The 24,886-nt window shown below is 47.2% G+C and overlaps 1 protein-coding gene across 1 annotated transcript in view; it reads right to left on the reverse strand.

Annotated features, from left to right (window-relative positions):
* Positions 1 to 1,211: 1,211 nt before the first annotated feature.
* The window catches only part of LOC135552227 (class I histocompatibility antigen, F10 alpha chain), a 37,720-nt gene continuing 14,045 nt past the window's right edge, over positions 1,212 to 24,886 (reverse strand). Inside the window, exons 3-8 of the mRNA XM_064983727.1 lie at positions 4,163 to 4,441; positions 3,501 to 3,782; positions 3,164 to 3,268; positions 2,839 to 2,856; positions 2,379 to 2,456; positions 1,212 to 2,260 (exon numbers count right to left, since the gene is read on the reverse strand). Of these exons, the coding sequence (XP_064839799.1) occupies positions 2,407 to 2,456; positions 2,839 to 2,856; positions 3,164 to 3,268; positions 3,501 to 3,782; positions 4,163 to 4,441 (734 nt within the window). The 3' untranslated portion in view covers positions 1,212 to 2,260; positions 2,379 to 2,406. The remainder of the gene's footprint in view (positions 2,261 to 2,378; positions 2,457 to 2,838; positions 2,857 to 3,163; positions 3,269 to 3,500; positions 3,783 to 4,162; positions 4,442 to 24,886) is intronic.

Genomic DNA, 24,886 nt, shown 5'->3' on the forward strand with positions numbered 1-24,886 from the left:
GTTATACAGTAGTTACATGGGGAGTATAGTATAGGTCCCAGTGTGTTATACAGTAGTTACATAGGGAGTATAGTATAGTATAGTATAGGTCCCAGTGTATTATACAGTAGTTACATGGGGAGTATAGTATAGTATAGGTCCCAGTGTGTTATACAGTAGTTACATGGGGAGTATAGTATAGGTCCCAGTGTGTTATACAGTAGTTACATGGGGAGTATAGTACAGGTCCCAGTGTGTTATACAGTACTTACATGGGGAGTATAGTATAGTATAGGTCCCAGTGTGTTATACAGTAGTTACATGGGGAGTATAGTATAGGTCCCAGTGTGTTATACAGTAGTTACATGGGGAGTATAGTATAGGTCCCAGTGTGTTATACAGTAGTTACATGGGGAGTATAGTATAGGTCCCAGTGTGTTATACAGTAGTTACATGGGGAGTATAGTATAGGTCCCAGTGTGTTATACAGTAGTTACATAGGGAGTATAGTATAGTATAGTATAGGTCCCAGTGTATTATACAGTAGTTACATGGGGAGTATAGTACAGTATATGTCCCAGTGTGGTATACAGTAGTTACATGGGGAGTATAGTACAGGTCCCAGTGTGTTATACAGTACTTACATGGGGAGTATGGTATAGTATAGGTCCCAGTGTGTTATACAGTAGTTACATGGGGAGTATAGTATAGGAGATGTCCTGCTTCTCTGTCTGGCTGTTTATTGATCAATACATATCACTGATTCAATGGCCAAAGTTCACTCACCTGGTTTTCCAGGTCTGACCCAGTCCCTGATCAGAAGATAATGAAGAGAATGAAAACCAGCAGTGATTTATCCTAATCTGTACCATATGGTAATGTTCAGGACAAAATAAACAGTGTTGATTATCCCCCTTTTTTAAGAAGTATTTTATTCAAACATTTATATTTGACATTTTAGTCATCAGATGCTGTTACCCAGAGCAATTTACAGGAGCAATAGGGGTTAAGTGTCTTGCTCAAGGGCAGACAGATTTTTACCTAGTCGGCTAGTGGCCCAACACTCTTCACCACTAGCCTACCTGCCACCCCATCATCTTTCATACAGATCATCAAAATATATATTACTTCTTCTTAAACCCATATACAAAATGATATTTGTTTCACTTCAAATCCTTTGCTGTTTAGAACATATCTTACTCCAAACATTATTAAAAGGCAGAGTATGACACTTTGATTAAAATTTTGTAGACTTTATTGAAAAGTGTAAGAGCATTATGACAGAACGCATGAATTTGGTCTCTAATTTGTGGTTTCACTGCTTCATTATCTATCTCTTAAATGGATCAAATTTGCCATGCTGTTTTCTGGACTTGCATTAGATTTGGTCGATCATTGCTTTGTGTGGAGCATCCATCATGTACAAAGCACAAACATTTGCAATAAAATAATTGTTCAACTTGCCCCATCACCAACTTATTTCTACAGAACTAACTACACCCCCCCCCAAAAAAATATCAGAAATCAAACGTATCATAAAAACTACAGCAATAAAGCCACTTTCGTTAAAAGAGAAACATTTACAAATGGAACATGTTGATGATAAGCCTTGTCTGATTTATGGCCATACAATTAAACAAGACAGGGAGCAAAGTTCGAATATGTCGCACAATTACTCTGTTATCCCACTAAAACCTACACATGTGCAGCTACACACACAAAGTCATTTATTTTTTTCCGGTTTACAGCAATGTCTTTTAAATGTGGTTGTTTTGATGGCTTCGGTTAAAAGAAAATCAAACAAATGTGTGTTTTATCTGTAGAACAATTTAAGTTCAAATCTTAATTTAACACCTCACAACAATGATTCTAGTATACCTGTAAGAATGAGATCACAGTGGCAATATAACATTTAACAATGAAAAACACATAACAATACATAACAAAGCCAAACCATAGATTAAATGAAAGTAGAACTGTTCAAATGAAAATCACCAAATAATATTTTTGACAGCAGATTTTTGTCGTTGATGTATGGATCTGTGTTTACAGTGTGTGTGTCACAGGAGGCTTCTGAAGGGGAGGACAGCTCATAACAATGGCTGGAACGGAGTAGATCAAACCATGTGTTTGATGTATTTGGTACCATTCCACTCTAGCAATTACCACAAGCCCGCTCTACCCAATTAAGGTGACACCAACCTCCTGTGTTGTGTGTGCGTGTGTGTGCGTGCAAGTATAAGTGTGTTATGTTCTTGAGAAGTTCCTCTTCAGCACCTTCCTGAAACACATAAGAAGAGAGAAGTCACACAAACACAGTATACACAGTCAGACTGTACCAGTGTGGTAATGGTGGTATCAGTTTGCTCATTAATACGAGGGGACCTTAAGTGACTTACTCTGGTGTTACAGAAGTGCAGAGGTCTCTCAAATCTGCGGGGCAGCTCTCCCAGAGTTTTCAGAGTCCGTTTCGGAAGCTAAAACAGAAATTAAACCCCAATATTAGAAAAAAAGACTGATTGAAAGATCATCCATGAGTTCAGGTTCATTCACAAGATCCTAACAGATCCTAACTTATTTCTATTGCTTTTTAATCTTTTTAATGAATTTATCTTATTAACACTTTGTTCCAGCTAGCTATTTGTGTAGGTAGCTATCAAGTAAACACAATGCTAGTATAGTATAGTAAATGCAGCCATATTAACTAGGTAGCTACATCAATTGACATCTAAGTTTGAACCAGCATTAGAATCTACATGGAAAAAACAGCCATACTCTAAAATGGATATCATACAGTCCAACACAACACAAATCAGTGATCTTTTCAAAATAGAAAACAACATGAAGGAAGGCACTTACTGCTGGCCGGAACAAAGCCTGAAACACAGAGATGAACGTGACGTTATTATTGACTCTGACAGCTTAGTTTGGTGGAATAAGAGAGCATCAGTTTGAGAATATTCTGAATCCTGTATTTCTACTGCATATCCTACCTGCAGACACCACATACAACATTCCTCTTTATTTACATGAATCCAATTCAATCAAACATTCCTCTACCATCACTAACTACAACACTTGACTGTAAACTACTTCTAAGCTAACTAAAACACTGCTGATAATATCTAAGATGACAATGTCGCCTACATAGGAAAATAGAAAGGGTCGTTCTCTCCTCACTCACCTTTCTTGCTCCTCTTCTTCCAAACGACGACCCCAACGACAACAGCAACGACGACCAGGAGGAGAGCTACCATCCCTCCAATGATGGGGACAACGTTGGCGGCATCTGTAATCATCAGAACAGAGCATTCAGACTATAGTACTAGATGGTACATTTGTCAAAAATGAACTGTAAGCAGCATCCTTGTCAATGTCAATAAAAGGTCAGGAGGTCAAGGAGAACATGCAGTCAGAAAGGCAGCGCCCCTAAACATATGAGTGAACTTAGAAATTAAGAATATTGGGCACATTCCGTAGGAAGGTTGGGTATAGCGTATATTTGAATCTCTCCCTCTTACCCAGGTCAGGCAGAACCTCGATGAAGTCCTCCTGGATACCCTTGACTTGAACCACACACTGATACTTGTTGTTCTTCCTGTCCTCAGGTGTCACTGTCAGGTGGGAGCTTTTCTGGAAGGTTCCATCATCGTTTTGGAGGATCTCTCCGTACTCCACATCCTCATGGTGATCTTGTCCGTCTTTCTGCCAGGACACCATGACATCCCTGGGGTAGAAACCTGTCGCGTGGCAGGTCACTGGAGAGGAGGAGGTCTTCTGGAACAGAGACATTGACGGAGGGACTGGAGAGAAGGGGATGGGGAGGGAATAAATAGAGGGAATAGTCAGACACATGGAGATGGAGAGAGAAAATGACAGAGCGGGTGGCAGAAAAAAAGAGGGAATATGAGTTAAAAAGAAGAGGGTGGAAGAGAAAGAGAGAGAGCGTAGTGTTAGAAATGGAGAGGGGAATAGACAGACGGGAGAGAAAAGAGATGGGAGAGAAAATAACAGAGATCATTGTGGACGCAAGGTTAATGACAAAAAAACGATTAAATTACAAAATGATTAAGATAATAATTTTGTTCTTCAAAAGTACAATTTGATATGACTTAAATACAAAACATTATGATATTATATCCTGCAACATCACAGAGTTACATCATGTCATGTGTCTCTGTACCTGTCCTCATCAGAGTGCTCTTCCCATAGTCCACATACTTCTTCAGCCAATCAATGCACTCCTGGGTGTAGTAGTTTTTCATCTGCTCATTTCGAGCTGTGTTACTGTCCCACTTGTGTTTGGTGATGACTGCCTGTGGCGTTGGAGCGATCCATTTCGTTGTTTTCAGGTCAAATGCTATGAAATCCTCTCCATCATATCCATACTGTTCAAACCCCTCTGTGGCTCCATTCTCATCATCCCACTCACAACCGTACATCACCTGGAAAACGTGCACACCTGAGAAAGAGTGGAAGAGAGAGAGACAGAGAATGATCAACTCTGTGCATTCTTCTGGCTGCTCTCCAGATTCAGTCTGACGGTGAGACCTCCGTTATCATTTATTATTAGTTCTTTAAACAGAAAACAAAACGATTTAACCAGACCTTAATAAAAACAGAAAGAGAACCAGCTCAGAACCCTACTGTGTGATGATGTCACACCTTCACCACCGAGACAGAGGAAGTTACAGTAATGGGCGGCAGATCGCCTACAGTGCGGCAGGTTAAGAGTGTTGGGCCAGGAACCGAAAGATTGCTAGTTCAAAACCCTGAGCTGACCGGGTGAAAAATCTGTCTATCTGCTCTTGAGCAAGACACTTAACCCTAATTGCTCCAGGATAGCTGTCAATGGCTGATCCCTGGCTCTAACTCAGGGGGAGTGTAAAAAACATACTTCCAGTTCACAAATATAAGCACCACATTTGACTATTTAATGTGGAGACTTGGTGTGTGTATATTTTTTATTTTACCTTTATTTAACTAGGCAAGTCAGTTAAGAAAAAATTCTTATTTTCAATGATGGCCAAGGAACAGTGGGTTAACTGCCTGTTCAGGGGCAGAACGACAGATTTTGTACCTTGTCAGCTTGGGGGTTTGAACTTGCAACCTTCCGGTTACTAGTCCAACGCTCTAACCACTAGGCTACCCTGCCACCCCAAGTATCTAGTCTACACCAGCTTATGTTGGGTAGTGTAACACTAGATAAAATATATATTTCTTTAGTTTACGGCACCTGGTATTCCCAGGTGGTCTCCCGTCCCAGTAATAACCAGGCCTGACCCTCAACAGTGGGCTTGGAAGAGGCAAAGGCTGAGTCATGCACCCTCAGAAAACATGGCACGCCTACGTCTTACCCCGGACGTCAGCCGCACCAATGTGTCGGAGGAAACACTGTTCGACTGACACACGACGTCAGCTTGCACTGGGCCAATTGTGCGCTGTCCTATGGGGCTCCCGGTCACGGCCGGTTGTGACACAGCCTGGGATCGAACCCAAGGCTGTAGTGGCGCCTCAGACTGTCCTCTAGTGATGATGCCAGAGATAGAGGAAGTGAGAGAGGATCCTCTGTTCAGTCAGGAACAGAAGAGAGATGGAGAGACTCACATGAGGAAGATTATCTCAATAATGTCAGCCTATTGGAGCTATATGTGTGTGTGATCCCAGATCCTGAGGGTGACAGGTGAGTGTATAGAGTTCCCCATAGAGGCCTGATCAGCTCCAGCAGCAGAGTCCACAGGGAGTCACTGGGAGCTTTGGTCCATTAGAGCAGAGAAGACCATACCCACATCACCATCGTCATCACTATCACCATCATCATCACTATCCTCATCATGTTCTGCTCCTCTGCTTCTCTCTACTGTCCCATCAGATCAGAGAGTCACTCAGGGAGGCTGAGGAGACTACAGCTCTACTGTGGGGGACAGAGGGGGAGCACATAGCTGGGCAGTGTGGATAACACACACACACACACACACACACACACACACACACACACACACACACACACACACACACACACACACACACACACACACACACACACACACACACACACAGTAAATCAATGGCTCCATCTGTCCTCCAGATTCAGTCTGCCAGTGGGATCTATATCATCATGTGTTACTTGTTCAACCAGACTGGAATAAAACAGATCAGCTCAGACCTCTACAGTGTGATGATGATGTCACACATTCACCACGGAGACTGAGAGAGTTGATGAGGAGACTCAGAGAGTGTGGATCTATTCTACACCAGCTGATGTTGGCTTGGTTCTATCTACTGTGTTGAAGATGCACGTCGTGTTCAGTACAGTAGTGTTATTCTAACTAATGGATGTTGTTGTATAAGACTGTAGATTTCAGTGAGGTGTGTCAATGAATAAAACCCTGTTGATAAATGAAGACTGTCCTCTAGTGATGATGTCAGAGATAAATAGAGGAAGTGAGAGAGGATCCTCTGTTCAGTCAGGAACAACAGGAGAGAGAGATGGAGAGACTCACATGAGGAAGATTAACGGTTACTAATTCCCTGCTGGTGACTGTTATCAGCACCTCACAACCTGGAGCTGCACACTCCTCTACCCATCCCCCCAGGACTGGAGCCTGACAGTCTAGAGCAGTGGTCCTGAACTGGGGGGTCGTGACCCCCATGGGAAGATTAAGGGGTCGTGAGACTTATTATGCAAGAGTATAATAAAATAAGAAAACATTATTTTGAAAGGTAACCGCCGCACCAAAAGCTTTATTTTGAAAGGTAACCGCTGCACCAAAAGCTTTATTTTGAAAGGTAACCGCTGCACCAAAAGCTTTATTTTGAAAGGTAACCGCTGCACCAAAAGCTTTATTTTGACAGGATACCGCTGCACCGCTTATTGTTGCTGACTTAACAGACGCAGTGCGTCCACAGTGGTGAAACTGTGACTCAGAGGGTTTTCGCGCTGCACTCACTCACTGACCAATACAATAACGTTCTCGCCCCACACACACTGATCCAATGAAATTACAGATTTCTCAACGCACACACGCACAAGCATTTCGCTACACGCCCAATAACATCTGCTAAATACGTGTATGTGACCAATAAACATTTGACTTGACACACTGATCCAATAAAAATGTCATTCTGCAACATTGTTTAGTTTTAAATGTGACCCGTCCAATCAGATAATACTGATCTGTGTTCTGCAGGCATTGCACATGTGGATAGTCAGCTGTCATTCAACTCATGTCGGCTTGCTGTCAGAGTAACATTTTAAAAACGCGCAGCTCTCCTCTTCATCTACTGCTGCTTCCAACGTCAACCAACAAGGCAGACAACACCGGTCCCCGTCAGAAGAGAGAACGCCGCCCCCGACTTCATCAAATATGGTTTTACATATATAGAAGACAGTCAGGGTGAGTGTAGACCGCAGATGATCCTATGCAAACAGCTGTTAGCTAATGAGAGCATGAAACCCTCCAAAATGAAAAGGCATCTGCGCACCAAGATAAAAGCCACAAAGATAAGACAGCTGACTTTTTTTTTTTTAAAGGAAATGTCAGTATCCGGAGCCTTGAACACGATTCATTGAACAACGTCTGAACGGTAGAAGAAAAGCCACTTTGCACCTTCATACCTTGTCGTCCAGCGTATTGCTAAGTGCAACAAAAAACCCACACCAGCGCAGAGGATCTCATTCTCCCTGCTGCGATTGATATGTGCACTGAACCCTTAGGAGTGTCAGCCGCCAACACACTTCAAACCACACCCCCTATCCAATGACACCGCGAGGAGGAGAATCCTGGACGTGTATGAGGACAAAACACGCCAGACATCAGAGAGCATCAGTGCAAATGGCCATTACGCACTGCAGACGGATGAATCCACAGATGTGGCTAACCGTGCCATTCTAATGGTCTATGTCAGACCAGTTCCTTTTTAGTGCTGATTTGCCCACCACCACCACCACTGCAGAGGCTGTCTTTAGCACAGTGGACATGTACCTGGGCTCCGTGGGACTGGCCAGAGGCTGTCTTTAACACAGTGGACATGTACCTGGGCTCCGTGGGACTGGCCAGAGGCTGTCTTTAGCACAGTGGACATGTACCTGGGCTCCGTGGGACTGGCCAGAGGCTGTCTTTAGCACAGTGGACATGTACCTGGGCTCCGTGGGACTGGCCAGAGGCTGTCTTTAACACAGTGGACATGTACCTGGGCTCCGTGGGACTGGCCAGAGGCTGTCTTTAACACAGTGGACATGTACCTGGGCTCCGTGGGACTGGCCAGAGGCTGTCTTTAACACAGTGGACATGTACCTGGGCTCCGTGGGACTGGCCAGAGGCTGTCTTTAACACAGTGGATATGTACCTGGGCTCCGTGGGACTGGCCAGAGGCTGTCTTTAGCACAGTGGACATGTACTTGGGCTCCGTGGGACTGGGCTGGGATGGGTGCGTAGTTGTAACCACTGATGGGGCAGCTGCCATGACGGGACAGCACTCCGGGGTAGTAAAGCGGATCCTGGACAGAGCACCGAGTGAGATGTTTAACCACTGCTTCCTACACAGGGAGGCTTTGGCAGCGAAGGACATGGTGCCTGAGCTCCACACCACCCTCCACAATGTGATCAAGTGTGTCAACTATATCAAAAAGAGTTCCAGGTTAAGAAGGTGTTTCCAGGCCTTCTGCAGGGATATGAGGAGCGAGCACCAGCAGGTGCTTTATCATGCAGGGGTCCGCTGGCCCTCCAGGGGTAAACTGTTGAGTTGCTTTTATGAGCTTCGGACATTTCCATTGTGAGGAACATTTCCATTGTGAGGAACGGCTCGCGCAGGTCGCCTGCCTGGCGGATATTTCTGATCATCTGAATTCTCTCAACGTGTCAATGCAAGGGAGGGGGCGCAATCGATTTGAACAGAGGAACAAAGTGGATGCCTTCAAGATGAAGCTTACCGTTTGGGCAAATCATGTTTCCCAATGCTGATGTAGAGATTCAGAATCCGATCAACATAGCGCACCGCGTCACACTGAAGAAAAACCCTTAAACATCATCTTGATCAAGCTGCTGGGAAAGTTTTGCGACCACTTCCCGGAGGAGAGTGACCACTTCCCGTAGGAGAACAGGGGACTAGATGACTGGACAGGTAACCCCTTTCGAGTGGAGATGGGAAGCGTCACGTTGCCAGGCAACGAAAATGATCTGCTGATGGTGCTGTCATTTGATGGAGGACCGAGCATGCGCTTCCCGGGAAATGACACCGCCACAGTTCTGCTGCAGCGTAATGGGAGAGTATCCTGCTCTCGCCTGTCATGAGTCATGCTACCGTTCAGCACTACCTGTCTGTGTGAAAGTGGCTCCTCTGCTATGGCCGTGCTGAAAACTAAAAGCAGAAACAAACTGGGCAGCAGGCATGACCTCCAAGTTGGCCAGTCAACCATCTCCTCAGACTTCAGTGAACTTATCAAACTGCAGAACCCCCCCCCCCCCCCGATAGGTCTCGGACACACAATAAACAAACAGATGAATTAGTTGTTGTTCACTATGTTAATTATTATGGTTAATAAGCTCTGACATTCATATGACATTTTATTGAACGGGTTAAAAACTTACACCTTTAAAAAGACATTTCACGCTTGTGAAACTATTCCCATGGTAATTGAGGATTAGGAATTCCTAATGATTGTTGTTTTCTCTACTTTAAACACTGGTATGTGTTACTGTTCATTGACATTATTGAACTGGTTTTGATGTTCTGAGTCTGATCATGTATTACACCCCACTCCTGAACTGGCCTCCTAATTAAATGACTGTCTCTTAACTGATAATAAATGTCTTCCTTAACATGGCTGTGTAATGACTTTCTTTACCACCATAACTGAGACAGAGTCTATTTTGCAAGTAAAGCTTTCCCAGGAAGGCAGCTGCAACACAACATTACAAAAGGTAATCATCGACAGTCCATAATTGTCATGTCTTGTTATGTCTGTTCCTGTCCTTTCTCTTCATTCTCTCTCTCTGCTGGTCTTTTTAGGTTACCTTCTCTGTCTCTCATTCTTCAGCTGTTCTACATCTCCTCTAACTAGCTCATTCACTCTTTCACACCTGTTCTCTCTTCCCCCTCTGATTAGGTCTCTATTTCTTTCTCTGTTCCTGCTACTTTCAGTGTCTGATTCTTGTTTGTGTTTTTTGATGCCAGAAGCAAGCTGTCGTCTCGTTTGCTTCCACCTTGTCCTGTCCTGTCGGAGTCTGCCTGGCAGGAGCATCCTGCACTATACTAACGTTCTTTTTGTTCCGCTGACAACGTTGGAAGAGGATTTATGCCATTCCTGTATTTTCATTAAAGAACTCTGTTTTCTGTTAAGACCGCTTTTGGGTCTTCACTCAAGTTCATAACAGAAGAATCAGACCAAGAATGGACCCAGCGGCTCCGGACCCTTTTCACTCCGCCGTCGAGATCCAGGGAGCGATGCTAGGCAGACACGAGGAGGAATTGTCTGCTGCTCAACATGCCGTTGAGACCCTGGCCGTCCAAGTCTCCGACCTCACAAGACAGGTTCACCAACTCCACCTCGATCCACCGCCCACTTCCAGGGTTTCCGAGTCTCCGGAGCCCAGGATCAACAACCCGCCGTGTTACTCTGGGGAGCCCACTGAGTGCCGCTCATTCCTCACTCAGTGTGATGTGGTGTTCTCTCTCCAGCCCAACACTTACTCCAGGAGCGCAGCCCGCATCGCCTACGTCATTTCTCTCCTTACCGGACGGGCGCGTGAGTGGGGCACGGCAGTCTGGGAGGCGAGGGCTGAGTGTATTAACCAGTATCAGGACTTTAAGGAGGAGATGATACGGGTTTTTGACCGTTCTGTTTTTGGCGAGGAGGCTTCCAGGGCCCTGTCTTCCCTATGTCAGGGGAATAGATCCATAACGGATTATTCTATTGAGTTTCGCACTCTCGCTGCCTCTAGTGACTGGAACGAGCCGGCTTTGCTCGCTCGTTTTCTGGAGGGTCTCCACGTCGAGGTTAAGGATGAGATCCTCTCCCGGGAGGTTCCTTCCAGTCTGGACTCCTTAATAGCTCTCGCTATTCGCATAGAGCGACGGTTTGATCTTCGTCGCCGAGCTCGTGGAAAGGAGCTCACGTTCTCCGTTGCTCCCCTCTCCACATCACTGCCGCCACCTGCCGCATCACTGCCACCCTCCTCCGCCGGCTCGGATGCTGAGCCTATGCAGCTGGGGGTATTCGCATCTCGGCCAAGGAGAGGGAACGGAGAATCACCAATCGCCTCTGTCTCTACTGCGGCTCCGCTGGTCATTTTGTCACCTCATGTCCAGTAAAAGCCAGAGCTCATCAGTAAGAGGAGGGCTACTGGTGAGCGCAACTACTCAGGCCTCTCCTTCTGGATCACGCACTACCTTTCCGGTCCATCTCCGCTGGCCCGGTTCATCTGCTTCCTGCAGTGCCTTGATAGACTCTGGGGCGGAGGGCTGTTTTATGGACGAGACCTGGGCTCGGGAACATGACATTCCTCTCAGACAGTTAGGGGAGCCCAGGGCCTTGTTCGCTTTAGATGGTAGTTCTCTCCCCAAGATTCAGCGTGAGACGCTGCCTTTAACCCTCACTGTCTCTGGTAATCATAGCGAAACCATTTCTTTTTTAATTTTTCGTTCACCTTTTACACCTGTTGTTTTGGGTCATCCCTGGCTAGTGCGCCATAACCCTTCTATTAATTGGTCTAGTAATACTATCCTATCCTGGAATGTTTCTTGTCATGTAACCTGTTTAATGTCTGCTATCCCTCCTGTTTCCTCTGTCTCTTCTTCACAGGAGGAGCCTGGCGATTTGACAGGGGTGCCGGAGGAGTATCACGATCTGCGCACGGTGTTCAGTCGTTCCAAGGCCACTTCTCTCCCTCCACACCGGTCGTATGACTGTAGTATTGATCTCCTTCCGGGAACTACTCCCCCCGGGGTAGATTATACTCTCTGTCGGCTCCCGAACGTAAGGCTCTCGAGGATTATTTGTCGGTTTCGCTCGACGCCGGTACCATAGTCTCCTCCTCCTCCCCCGCCGGAGCGGGGGTTTTTTTGTTCAGAAGAAGGACGGGTCCCTGCGCCCATGCGTGGATTATCGAGGGCTGAATGACATAACAGTTAAGAATCGTTATCCGCTTCCTCTTATGTCTTCAGCCTTCGAGATCCTGCAGGGAGCCAGGTTTTTCACCAAATTGGACCTTCGTAACGCCTACCATCTCGTGCGCATCAGGGAGGGGGACGAGTGGAAGACGGCGTTTAACACTCCGTTAGGGCACTTTGAATACCGGGTTCTTCCTTTCGGCCTCGTTAACGCTCCAGCTGTTTTTCAGGCACTAGTTAACGACGTCCTGAGAGACATGCTGAACATTTTTGTTTTCGTTTACATGGACGATATCCTGATTTTTTCACCGTCTCTCTCGATTCATGTTCAGCACGTGCGACGCGTCCTCCAGCGCCTTTTGGAGAACTGTCTTTATGTGAAGGCTGAGAAGTGCACTTTTCATGCCGCCTCTGTCCCTTTTCTCGGTTCCGTTATTTCCGCTGAGGGCATTAAGATGGATCCCGCTAAGGTCCAGGCTGTCATTGATTGGCCCGTTCCTAAGTCACGCGTCGAGCTGCAGCGCTTTCTGGGCTTCGCTAATTTCTACCGTCGTTTCATCCGTAATTTCGGTCAGGTGGCAGCTCCTCTCACAGCCCTTACTTCTGTTAAGACGTGCTTTAAGTGGTCCGTTTCCGCCCAGGGAGCTTTTGATCTTCTTAAGAATCGTTTTACATCCGCACCTATTCTTGTTACACCTGACATCTCTAGACAGTTTGTTGTTGAGGTTGACGCGTCAGAGGTGGGCGTGGGAGCCATTCTTTCTCAGCGCTCTCTCTCTGACGGCAAGGTCCATCCTTGCGCGTTTTTCTCTCATCGCTTATCGCCGTCAGAACGTAACTATGATGTTGGTAATCGCGAACTGCTCGCCATCCGCTTAGCCCTAGGCGAATGGCGACAGTGGTTGGAGGGGGCGACCGTTCCTTTTGTCGTTTGGACTGACCATAGGAACCTTGAGTACATCCGTTCAGCCAAACGACTTAATGCGCGTCAGGCTCGTTGGGCTCTGTTTTTCGCTCGTTTCGAGTTTGTTATTTCTTATCGTCCGGGCTCAAAGAACACCAAACCTGATGCTTTATCTCGTCTCTTCAGTTCTTCTGAGGTCTCCACCAACCCCGATGGGATTCTCCCTGAGGGGCGTGTTGTCGGGTTGACTGTCTGGGGAATTGAGAGGCAGGTAAAGCAAGCACTCGCTCACACTCCGTCGCCGCGAGCTTGTCCTAGGAACCTTCTGTTCGTTCCCGTTCCTACTCGTCCGGCCGTTCTTCAGTGGGCCCACTCTGCCAAGTTAGCCGGCCACCCCGGCGTTCGGGTACGCTCGCTTCCATTCGCCAGCGTTTCTGGTGGCCCACTCGGGAACGTGACGCGCGTCGATTTGTCGCCGCTTGTTCGGTCTGCGCGCAGACTAAATCTGGGAACTCTCCTCCTGCCGGCCGTCTCAGACCGCTTCCCATTCCCTCTCGACCGTGGTCTCACATCGCTTTAGATTTTATCACCGGACTGCCTTCATCAGCGGGGAAGACAGTTATTCTTACGGTTGTCGATAGATTCTCTAAGGCGGCTCATTTCATTCCTCTCGATAAGCTCCCTTCTGCTAAGGAGACGGCTCAGATCATTATCGAGAATGTTTTCCGAATTCATGGCCTTCCGTCTGACGTCGTTTCCGACAGAGGCCCGCAGTTCACGTCTCAATTTTGGAGGGAGTTTTGCCGTTTGATTGGGGCTTCCGTCAGTCTCTCGTCCGGCTTTCATCCCCAGTCTAACGGTCAAGCCGAACGGGCCAATCAGACTGTTGGTCGCATTTTACGCAGTCTTTCTTTTCGTAACCCTGCGTCTTGGTCAGAACAGCTCCCCTGGGCAGAGTACGCCCACAACTCGCTTCCCTCGTCTGCTACCGGTCTATCCCCTTTTCAGTGTAGCCTCGGGTACCAGCCTCCGCTGTTCTCATCTCAGCTCGCGGAGTCCTGCGTCCCCTCCGCTCAGGCTTTTGTCCAGCGTTGCGAGCGCACCTGGAAGGGGGTCAGGTCGGCACTTTGCCGTAATAGGGCGCAGACTGTGAGGGCCGCTAATAAGCGTAGGACCAAGAGTCCTAGATATTGTTGCGGTCAGAGAGTATGGCTCTCCACTCAGAACCTTCCCCTTAAGACAGCTTCTCGCAAGTTGGCCCCGCGGTTCATTGGTCCGTTCCGTATTTCCCAGGTCATTAATCCTGTCGCAGTGCGACTTCTTCTCCCGCGCTATCTTCGTCGCGTTCACCCGGTCTTCCATGTCTCCTGTGTTAAGCCCGTTCTTCGCGCCCCCGCTCGTCCCTCCCCCCCCCATCCTTGTCGAGGGCGCACCCATCTACAGGGTTCGTAAGATTTTGGACATGCGCCCTCGGGGCCGTGGTCATCAGTACCTAGTGGATTGGGAGGGGTACGGTCCTGAGGAGAGGAGTTGGGTTCCCTCTCGGGACGTGCTGGACCGTTCGCTGATCGATGATTTCCTCCGTTGCCGCCAGGTTTCCTCCTCGAGTGCGCCAGGAGGCGCTCGGTGAGTGGGGGGGTACTGTCATGTCTTGTTATGTCTGTTCCTGTCCTTTCTCTTCATTCTCTCTCTCTGCTGGTCTTTTTAGGTTACCTTCTCTGTCTCTCATTCTTCAGCTGTTCTACATCTCCTCTAACTAGCTCATTCACTCTTTCACACCTGTTCTCTCTTCCCCCTCTGATTAGGTCTCTATTTCTTTCTCTGTTCCTGCTACTTTCAGTGTCTGATTCTTGTTTGTGTTTTTTGATGCCAGAAGCAAGCTGTCGTCTCGTTTGCTTCCACCTTGTCCTGTCCTGTCGGAGTCTGCCTGGCAGGAGCATCCTGCACTATACTAACGTTCTTTTTGTTCCGCTGACAACGTTGGAAGAGGATTTATGCCATTCCTGTATTTTCATTAAAGAACTCTGTTTTCTGTTAAGACCGCTTTTGGGTCTTCACTCAAGTTCATAACACATAATATTGGGTCGCGACTCAATTGCCATTGTCAACTTTGGGTCCGCAGGCAAAACCAGCTGAGAAACACTGATCGAGAGGGTACCATAAACCTGCCTCTCAAACTCTCTCCGACCTGAATGACCTGTTCCCTGACAGGTTGCTAGGGAGGTTACTAGGGGGCTGGACATCTCCCCGTCCTCTTGACTCTGCAGGTCACACAATACTGTCAGTCTCCCTCAAGCAGTGGCAGAGCGCAACATCTCTGTTTCTGCCCGTCAACAACTGGACTCACTCATATCTCTGGATGGGTTGGAGTGCTGCCCGAAGTGAGTTGTGACGTGTGTATATTGTTCTTCATGGTTAGTTACTACTGTTGTCTATTTATTGCATGTTGCCCCTCGTGAGTTTACTGTGTGGTGTAATACTCTGCAGGTGGCATACGCAATCTATACAGTCATTACTGCTGTATTCTGTAACATTCTGTATCTCTGCCTTTGTGCCCTGCTGCAGTCATTGGGTATGTGTGTATTCATTCCCTCTGTTTCTGTCCATTACAGAACCACTACCGTTCCCACATTTCACCCCCGTGTTCATGTTCTCTTGTGTGTGAATGAAGTTCCCATGTGGTAACTCTTGGGACTGCTCCCAGTGACTCCCTGTGGGATCGGCTGCTGGAGCTGATCAGGCCTCTCAGGGAAACTCTCTACAACACTCCCCCCCCCCGTCGTCACCCTCGGCTATCCCCTATTCCCCTCGAACCGTGGGGCAGAGTCGGTGAGTCACAAACTAGTCAAATACATAGAGCCGGGTCGCTTTTTTTCATTCTCTCTCATGGGAATAGGCTCTAGTGTCAGCCTACTGGAGCTGTACGTGTGTGTGACCCCCAGGTCCTGAGGGTGACAGGTGAGTGTGTAGAGGGTTGATTATTTCATCAACCTATAGCATGTTATGTCAAAGTTATCCCTGTGAAGCACATGCAGAAGCGATTTGGAGTTGTTGAACGGGAGAGACAAAATTATTACAATTGAATTACAATATTACAATTGAATTTGAGTGAACTGAATGATGAGGACGAAGAAGAAGAGTGATTGAATTTAAAAACAACAGCGTAAGAATTCCTCTTCCTCTGTCCCACGCGAGCACACTAAAAAAAAATACACTTTTCTTTGTTTCTACTTTGTCAGAAGAAGCTGTAACTGGACGATGTAACACAGGAGTCTGACGATAGAGTTTGCTAGAATAGCACTGTCCGTGACCGTAATCCCCCCAAGTCTAATAGTATTTTGGAAACGTTTCCATTCCTCCTGAAAGCCCAAAATCGGCTGACTTCACTGAATAGAGATCCTGGTCTTGATGCTACATTATGTGTTACAGCATCATCCCAGTGAGGACAGTGGGAGGTCTGCTGTAGACTGATGGCCTATCGTAACCTAGAGTCACACCTTTCCAGTACTCCTCACCCCGCCCCAAACTCCACCCTTAACACAGTTACCATTCAAAAACCATCTGTTTACCTCAGAATTGTTTCATTGCGACCAAAGAGAACAGACCGAATGGACAGTTTTCAGCGAGCCAGCTTCTTTCTGTGGTGCTACCCGTTCCAGGGTTTAGGACCGTAACCACCAGAGGACTTGAAAATGAGCCGGAGCTGAGAGGATCACTGAAACTAAAAAGGTATTTTGATTTCAGTGCATTTTCTATACAAGAAAATAACCTATCAATGTGTAGGCATAATGTGTAATAAAATCGATAATTGTGCACTTACAAACGTGAAACGTGTGTTTGCAGAGCATACAAACATGCCGACAACCGTCCCGTGGAGATCAGTGGACAAAGGGCTGAACAACGGGGCGCACCCCAAAAACACATGGTTGCCAAGAAAGAGGTGCGTTTTACTAGATTCTTAAAATGTGTTTCTGTACACAGCATTTGTGTGTCGGAGTAGAAATCAGCGAGTGTTTATCGCCACTTGTAATTCATCATTGCCCTGCTGTTTCTACCATAGCCCACTGTAATGACGGGGGCTCAGGGCGGTACCACTCCGCTCCTCTGATGAAGGTGCACACGGATTAGACTCAAACTTTGAAGACGGAGAACGAGTCATCGAAGGCAGACCAGCAGAGAAGAGAAACATACTTGGAGGGCAGAGACACGGGCCACAGCTGACGCATTGGTCCAGAGCCAGGCGGCATTGACAGAGAATGAGGCGTTGAAGAGGGCGAGGAACGAGATGGGAGTCACAATGCCAGGCACACCAGTGAGCTCTGGAAGACCACCTCAGACAGGCAGAGGCAACAATCCATCCACCCACGATGGGCTATTAGCAGGACGTCTCTTGCCAAGTTGATTTCTATTTTTAGGGACTTGAGTTGTATTAATGGATGTTTATCTACTAATGATAATGACGTGAAGACGGAGATCAAGGACGGTAGGAGGAGCAAGCTCTGCCTGCTCATTACAGAACACATGATTCATCTGTTCTCCGAGCATTTCTAACTGTGGAAACGCAACAAACACAAGAATAACTGACTAACAAATTAGAATCAATCCCATATGGTCTATTCGAACAGAAAAGGTTTTAAAGTCTTTAGCACAGCCAAGATTATTAACAGTTGAATTTGTTCCTGGTTTAGCCGATATGTTGCCGGTTGATTTACCGTGTCATTATCCACGGCTCCTTTTCTCTTCTCGGTGCTGGAGTTCTTTTAACAACTTGATGGTGTAGCAATATCCTCATAAACGAGACATTAACATGAATCTTCTCTCTTCATTTCACCTCCATTAAGATAAATATCAATAAAGACTGAACATGATACTAAGAATATTTATTTAAAAAAGAACAGAATAGCGTAGATGTATTTCTGTGCTGTAGTAGCTGAGGCTATGGGTTGCTTCATGTCAAGGAAATTCATTACGTTATTATGCTCTTTCAGATAGGGTATAGGAATCAAACTGTCTGACCTGCATGGACCTCTGATAGGGTATAGGAATCAAACTGTCTGGCCTGCATGGACCTCTGATAGGGTATAGGAATCAAAACGTCTGGCCTGCATGGACCTCTGATAGGGTATAGGAATCAAAACGTCTGACCTGCATGGACCTCTGATAGGGTATAGGAATCAAACTGTCTGGCCTGCATGGACCTCTGATAGGGTATAGGAATCAAACTGTCTGGCCTGCATGGACCTCTGATAGGGTATAGGAATCAAAACGTCTGGCCTGCATGGACCTCTGATAGGGTATAGGAATCAAAACGTCTGGCCTGCATGGACCTCTGATTGGGTATAGGAATCAAACTGTCTGGCCTGCATGGACCTCTGATAGGGTATAGGAATCAAAACGTCTGGCCTGCATGGACCTCTGATAGGGTATAGGAATCAAACTGTCTGGCCTGCATGGACCTCTGATAGGGTATAGGAATCAAACTGTCTGGCCTGCATGGACCTCTGATAGGGTATAGGAATCAAACTGTCTGGCCTGCATGGACCTCTGATAGGGTATAGGAATCAAAACGTCTGGCCTGCATGGACCTCTGATTGGGTATAGGAATCAAACTGTCTGGCCTGCATGGACCTCTGATAGGGTATAGGAATCAAAACGTCTGGCCTGCATGGACCTCTGATTGGGTATAGGAATCAAACTGTCTGGCCTGCATGGACCTCTGATAGGGTATAGGAATCAAAACGTCTGGCCTGCATGGACCTCTGATAGGGTATAGGAATCAAAACATCTGGCCTGCATGGACCTCTGATAGGGTATAGGAATCAAACTGTCTGACCTGCATGGACCTCTGATAGGGTATAGGAATCAAAACGTCTGGCCTGCATGGACCTCTGATAGGGTATAGGAATCAAACTGTCTGGCCTGCATGGACCTCTGATAGGGTATAGGAATCAAAACGTCTGGCCTGCATGGACCTCTGATAGGGTATAGGAATCAAACTGTCTGGCCTGCATGGACCTCTGATAGGGTATAGGAATCAAAACGTCTGGCCTGCATGGACCTCTGATAGGGTATAGGAATCAAACTGTCTGGCCTGCATGGACCTCTGATAGGGTATAGGAATCAAAACATCTGGCCTGCATGGACCTCTGATAGGGTATAGGAATCAAACTGTCTGACCTGCATGGACCTCTGATAGGGTATAGGAATCAAAACGTCTGGCCTGCATGGACCTCTGATAGGGTATAGGAATCAAACTGTCTGGCCTGCATGGACCTCTGATAGGGTATAGGAATCAAAACGTCTGGCCTGCATGGACCTCTGATAGGGTATAGGAATCAAACTGTCTGGCCTGCATGGACCTCTGATAGGGTATAGGAATCAAAACGTCTGGCCTGCATGGACCTTTGTAGGATTACTTGGGGAAGTAAGCAAAGCTTTATGAAGACGCCCGCTGGAGGTTTCAAAGACGCCCGCTGGAGGTTTCAAAGACGCCCGCTGGAGGTTTCAACGAGCATTAACGGCAACAACGGCTGACAGCAGAATACTCTGACGTCAAGCACTGTGACATGCTGTACCGTACCCCAGCACCCTGCAAGCTGTGCTGCAGTATGACACTACTTTTAAACGAGGAACCACTGTAGGGGGCGCACACAGCTGGGCCGTGTGGATAACACACACACACAAACACCAACACAGTAAATCAATGGCTCCATCTGTCCTCCAGATTCAGTCTGCCAGTGGGATCTATATCATCATGTGTTAGTTGTTCGACCAGACTGGAATAAAACAGATCAGCTCAGACCTCTACAGTGTGATGATGATGTCACACCTTCACCACGGAGACAGAGAGAGTTAATGAGGAGACTCAGGAGAGTGTGGATCTATTCTACACCAGCTGATGTTGGCTTGGTTCTATCTACTGTGTTGAAGATGCACGTCGTGTTCAGTACAGTAGTGTTATTCTAACTAATGGATGTTATATAAGACTGTAGTTTTCAGTGAGGTGTGTCAATGAATAAAACCCTGTTGATAAATGGAGACTGTCCTCTAGTGATGATGTCAGAGATAAATAGAGGAAGTGAGAGAGGATCCTCTGTTCAGTCAGGAACAACAGGAGAGAGAGATGGAGAGACTCACATGAGGAAGATGATCTGTCAATTATGTGAGTCTACTGGACCAATACAGTGTGTGTGTGTGTGTGTGTGATCCCCAGATCCTGAGTGTGTGTGTGTGTGTGTGTGTGTGTAGAGTAGGACTGCCCCCTGACAAAACAAAATCTTGGTCGACCGAGAGTCGTCTGTTCTTTGTCAAAACGTGTATATTTTTCTATATATAGACTGTTTGATGAAATACTGAAGACAAACAAATGACTCAGGAGGACTACGCTGGCTGTGTTAAAAATGACAGCGAGTGCCTGTGACTGGCGCACGTTGTCGCTCTCTCCTCCCTGCTGCAGCGAACAGGCACCACCGCACAGCAAGTGTTTATCGCCGCTGTCCGCGCTGAAGCTTCACAATTACAGCCGTGTAGTTTCTAACTTGTTTCTCAGACGGGGAGAAGTTGAAACCGAAATCCCTTAATTTGTTTAGGAAAAACATTCCCTGTTCCCTCAACCCTCGCTCTCTTAACGTGACGCGTGTACGCATCGCATGCACGTGACCAATAGAGCCGGATCTATAGCCTTTCATAATCACACACTGGTTAGAACAAACACCCAACACCGCAACACAACTAAAAGGACGCGGAGGACGGAAAAAAATAAACTGGAAACGGGGGAATGTTTACCGGTTGCTCAGGAGGGAAACGGGAAGTCAGATGGGTGGAAACTACTGGAGATCACATAAAAGGAGGGTCTAGGAGAAAGCACTGTGTGAGAATGATGGGTGACAAACAGGTGCTGTTACATTACAATATCATGTTTTCTGATCATGTGGAACAGTGTAAACAACACTAAATAACTGATAAGTGTACCAGAGAGTCTGTTCTAATGAATAAAACAGAAAATATATATAAAGCCTTTATTACAGCTGTAGGAGCTGTTTTGTCCTGTTTATGTGTTGTGTGTAGGTTGTCTGTCAAGGGCTATTTTAACCTGTTTTGTTCAATAGAGGGGACTATATGTTGGGGTCATGGGTCACTGGTCACATGTGTATAGCTAGGACAGGTGACCAGGAAGGGTTAGTACAGGAGAGAGTAGACAACATACAGTTGTTACCGTATCACAGACACAGCTGATAGAAGCATCTCTCTGCACCTTTTCTACAGGAACATGTGTATTCAAACTACTTATATTAGATATGAACAATAAATAGGAACTTCACCCTAGAAGAGTAACGTTTGGGAAAGCTGATTCTCGTGGACGCGTGGTGTACAGCTCTCTCCTGTGTCAGAGGCTGATCATAGGGAATCGCCACTACAACAGTAAGAACTTAACTCTCGTTGTAAACTGGACTAATGGATCTTTGCATGCAGCATGTCAGATTATTGGAATCACTCCTGCTGTGCCTACGACAATCAACAAGGGTCGTGGCAAACATTTCCCGGAGAAACGAGAAGAATCCAGGAGCCAAATCCTCTGCGCCGTCGTTCACCAAAAGGATATTGGTACTTGCGCTTCACTCTTGTGCTGCGCGGTGCGAGTTGAACACTGTTTTGTCAATTGTAGCGTTGTGGAATAGGAAGTGGGGCCAGTGTTTCATAGGGAAATGCTATCCGATATGTCGACGCTTCATTTCTGAACATTAGAACAGAGTATTGGGCTCTGTATTATCTTAACACTGGTGAACCAAAGGCAAAGAGTGGCGTCATGTCATTGAATAAACATTCTGCTGAATGGGCTGCGTGAGATGAAGATGGATAGGAAAGGACGTGGAGAACAACGTTCTCTCCCAGAACAACTGCTCTGAGAAGATGTTTACTGAAGATATCCGCAGAACATTTAAGATATTGACAGATGTATAATGAAAAACAAATTGTGGACTGTGTGAAACAGGGGCTGTCTGACTATGTACAGCAGGTTCGTATTTGGGCCAGCGTGGAGATGCTGATTGGCAGCGATGCTTCCCAGGTCATGGCCCCTGCTGATGACGACAGTGTTGGAGATGGACCCCACACACCGCTGGGACCCGATTGGTGTGGGTCTCCGGCGGTCCCTTAGGATAAGGTGGTGACAACCCGGGACAGATTGGTTGCCCTGCTGTTACTGCCCACCCCATCTACATGAAACACGCAGGAAAGACACGCTCCGTGCTACAGGATGCTGCCTTGGACAACTTCAGAGCTGACCTTGTTATAGGCTGAGATGGGGCTAAGCGACTACAGAGCTGTACTTGTTATAGGCTGAGATGGGGCTAAGCGACTACAGAGCTGTACTTGTTATAGGCTGAGATGGGGCTAAGCGACTAGAGCTGTACTTGTTATAGGCTGAGATGGGGCTAAGTACTAGAGCTGTACTTGTTATAGGCTGAGATGGGGCTAAGCGACTACAGAGCTGTACTTGTTATAGGCTGAGATGGGGCTAAGTGACTACAGAGCTGTACTTGTTATAGGCTGAGATGGGGCTAAGTGACTACAGAGCTGTACTTGTTATAGGCTGAGATGGGGCTAAGTGACTATAGAGCTGTACTTGTTATAGGCTGAGATGGGGCTACGTGACTACAGAGCTGTACTTGTTATAGGCTGAGATTGTCAGGATTTGGCCAGGGTTGTTCCGGGTTTTTGTCAGTAGATGTCCCCATTGTGCTTTTTGTCCCTGTGTTTTTCCCTTGATCCCCATTATTGTTTGCACCTGTGTCTCGTTTCCCCTGATTGTATTTAAACCCTTTGTTTCCCTCAGTTCTGTGCTCTGTGTTTGTATGTTAGCACCCTGCCCTAGTGTTCTGTGTGCTCTTGTCGATTCCGGGTGAAGTTCTTGTGGTATTCTGTTTTTTGTTTTTGTTTATTTTTTGGTGAGTTTCTTTTGAGGTCTTTTTGTGTTTTTCCTACCACCTTTTGGATTTGCCATTTTTTGTATTTTAGGATTTTTTCTTTATTAAATACACCGTCTTAAGTACTGCTGTGTCTGCCTCATCTTCTGGGTTCTGCTGACTATTCGTGGCTCAGTTGGTTAAGTGACTGTTTCTCACTCCGGAGACCCAGGTTCGAAACCGGGTCCTGACAGAAACACAGAGCCAAAGATGAACCCAGAGGCAGCCAGTTCCCAGGACCTTTTTGCCACGCTGTCCCACCACCAGGAGACTGTCCAACGCCACGAAGCCGCCCTGGTTCAGCAAGAGGCCTTAATGGCTAGACATTCTCATCTTCTGTCGGAGATGCTGACTTCCATAAAGCAGATATCTGATCGACTTACCCCGGCAACGGTTCCCGTCCCAGTACCTCAGGTTCACGTACCCATGGCAGTTAACCCCCTGGCTGAACCTCGTCTTCCACCTCCCCAACGGTTCTCAGGTGATCCAAGTGCTTGTAAAGGCTTTCTCACTCAATGTTCTCTCTCCTTTGAGCTGCAACCTTCGTCGTTTCCCACCGACCGGTCTAAGATCGCATATATCATTACCCTGCTGTCGGAAAAAGCCCTGGCCTGGGCTACTGCTGTGTGGGATGCCCATAGTTCCTGCTGTGCCAGCTACTCTGCCTTTGCTGAGGAATTCAAACGAGTGTTTCAAGGCCCAAGCAGTGGTTCTGACTCAGCCAAACAGCTCCTGACTCTCCATCAAGGTTGGCGCAGCGTGACGGACTATGCCATCCAGTTCCGCACGGTGGCAGCAGCGAGTGGCTGGAACAACGAGGCGCTCACGGTGTGCTTTCTGAAAGGCCTTTCCGACACTATCCAAGATGAACTGGCCACTCGGGAACCACCGGACAATCTCGAGTCCCTGATCAAGTTGGCCTCACGCATTGACCAGCGTCTGAGAGAGAGAGAACTCAACCGTAGACCTCTAGCCCCTATCAGTCCCAGCTCCGAGTCCCCACCTTTATCATCGCTGGCTCCACCGGAACCCATGCAGATTGGACGCATCTCCCAGGCTGAGAGAGACCGCCGGATGAGGGAGCGACGCTGTCTATATTGCGGCAAACCGGGCCATTTCCGTTCCACGTGTCCCGGGCTCCAGGGAAACGCCCTGTCCCGTACAGACCGGGGGAACTGTAACGGGAAACATAACCTCCTCCCATCCGTCCAACTCCCGTCTGCTCATTCCAGTCACCCTCTCCTGGGACAACCACAAGCTTCACCTTCAAGCCTTGGTAGACTCTGGAGCCGCAGGTAACTTCATGGATGGTGTCTGGGCGAAGGAGAATGGCGTTCCCTCTGAACCTCTAAGTGACCCCATGAGGGTTACTACATTGGATGGAAGCCCTTTGGGATCTGGACTTGTCACTCATGTCACTACCTCCTTGAGACTTTCAGTTTCACAACACCAGGAATTGATGAACTTTCATTTGATCTCCTGTTCCGAGTTCCCTCTCGTCCTTGGATACCCCTGGCTTCACAGCCATACCCCTCACATCGACTGGTCTGTGGGCACTATCAAGCAGTGGGGTCCTACGTGCCAAGCTACTTGTATTTTCCAGAATTCCCGAGTTCTACTCCCGAGTCTTTAGAATCCATCGACCTGACCCGAGTTCCCGAGTGTTACCATGACCTCAAACTGGTGTTTAGCAAACAGAGGGCCACCATGCTACCACCCCATAGATCTTACGATTGCCCCATCGACCTGTTTCCGGGCACTTGCCCCCCCAGGGGTCGGATCTTTTCCCTATCTCCACCCGAACGAGCTGCTATGGATACCTACATCAAGGACTCTCTGGAAGCAGGCCTCATGCGTCCATCAACCTCCCCGGCGGGAGCAGGTTTTTTCTTTGTGGCCAAGAAAGATGGTGGATTACGTCCTTGCA

This window comes from Oncorhynchus masou, chromosome 13, assembly GCF_036934945.1.
Source record: "Oncorhynchus masou masou isolate Uvic2021 chromosome 13, UVic_Omas_1.1, whole genome shotgun sequence".
Classification (NCBI taxonomy): Eukaryota; Metazoa; Chordata; class Actinopteri; order Salmoniformes; family Salmonidae; genus Oncorhynchus; species Oncorhynchus masou.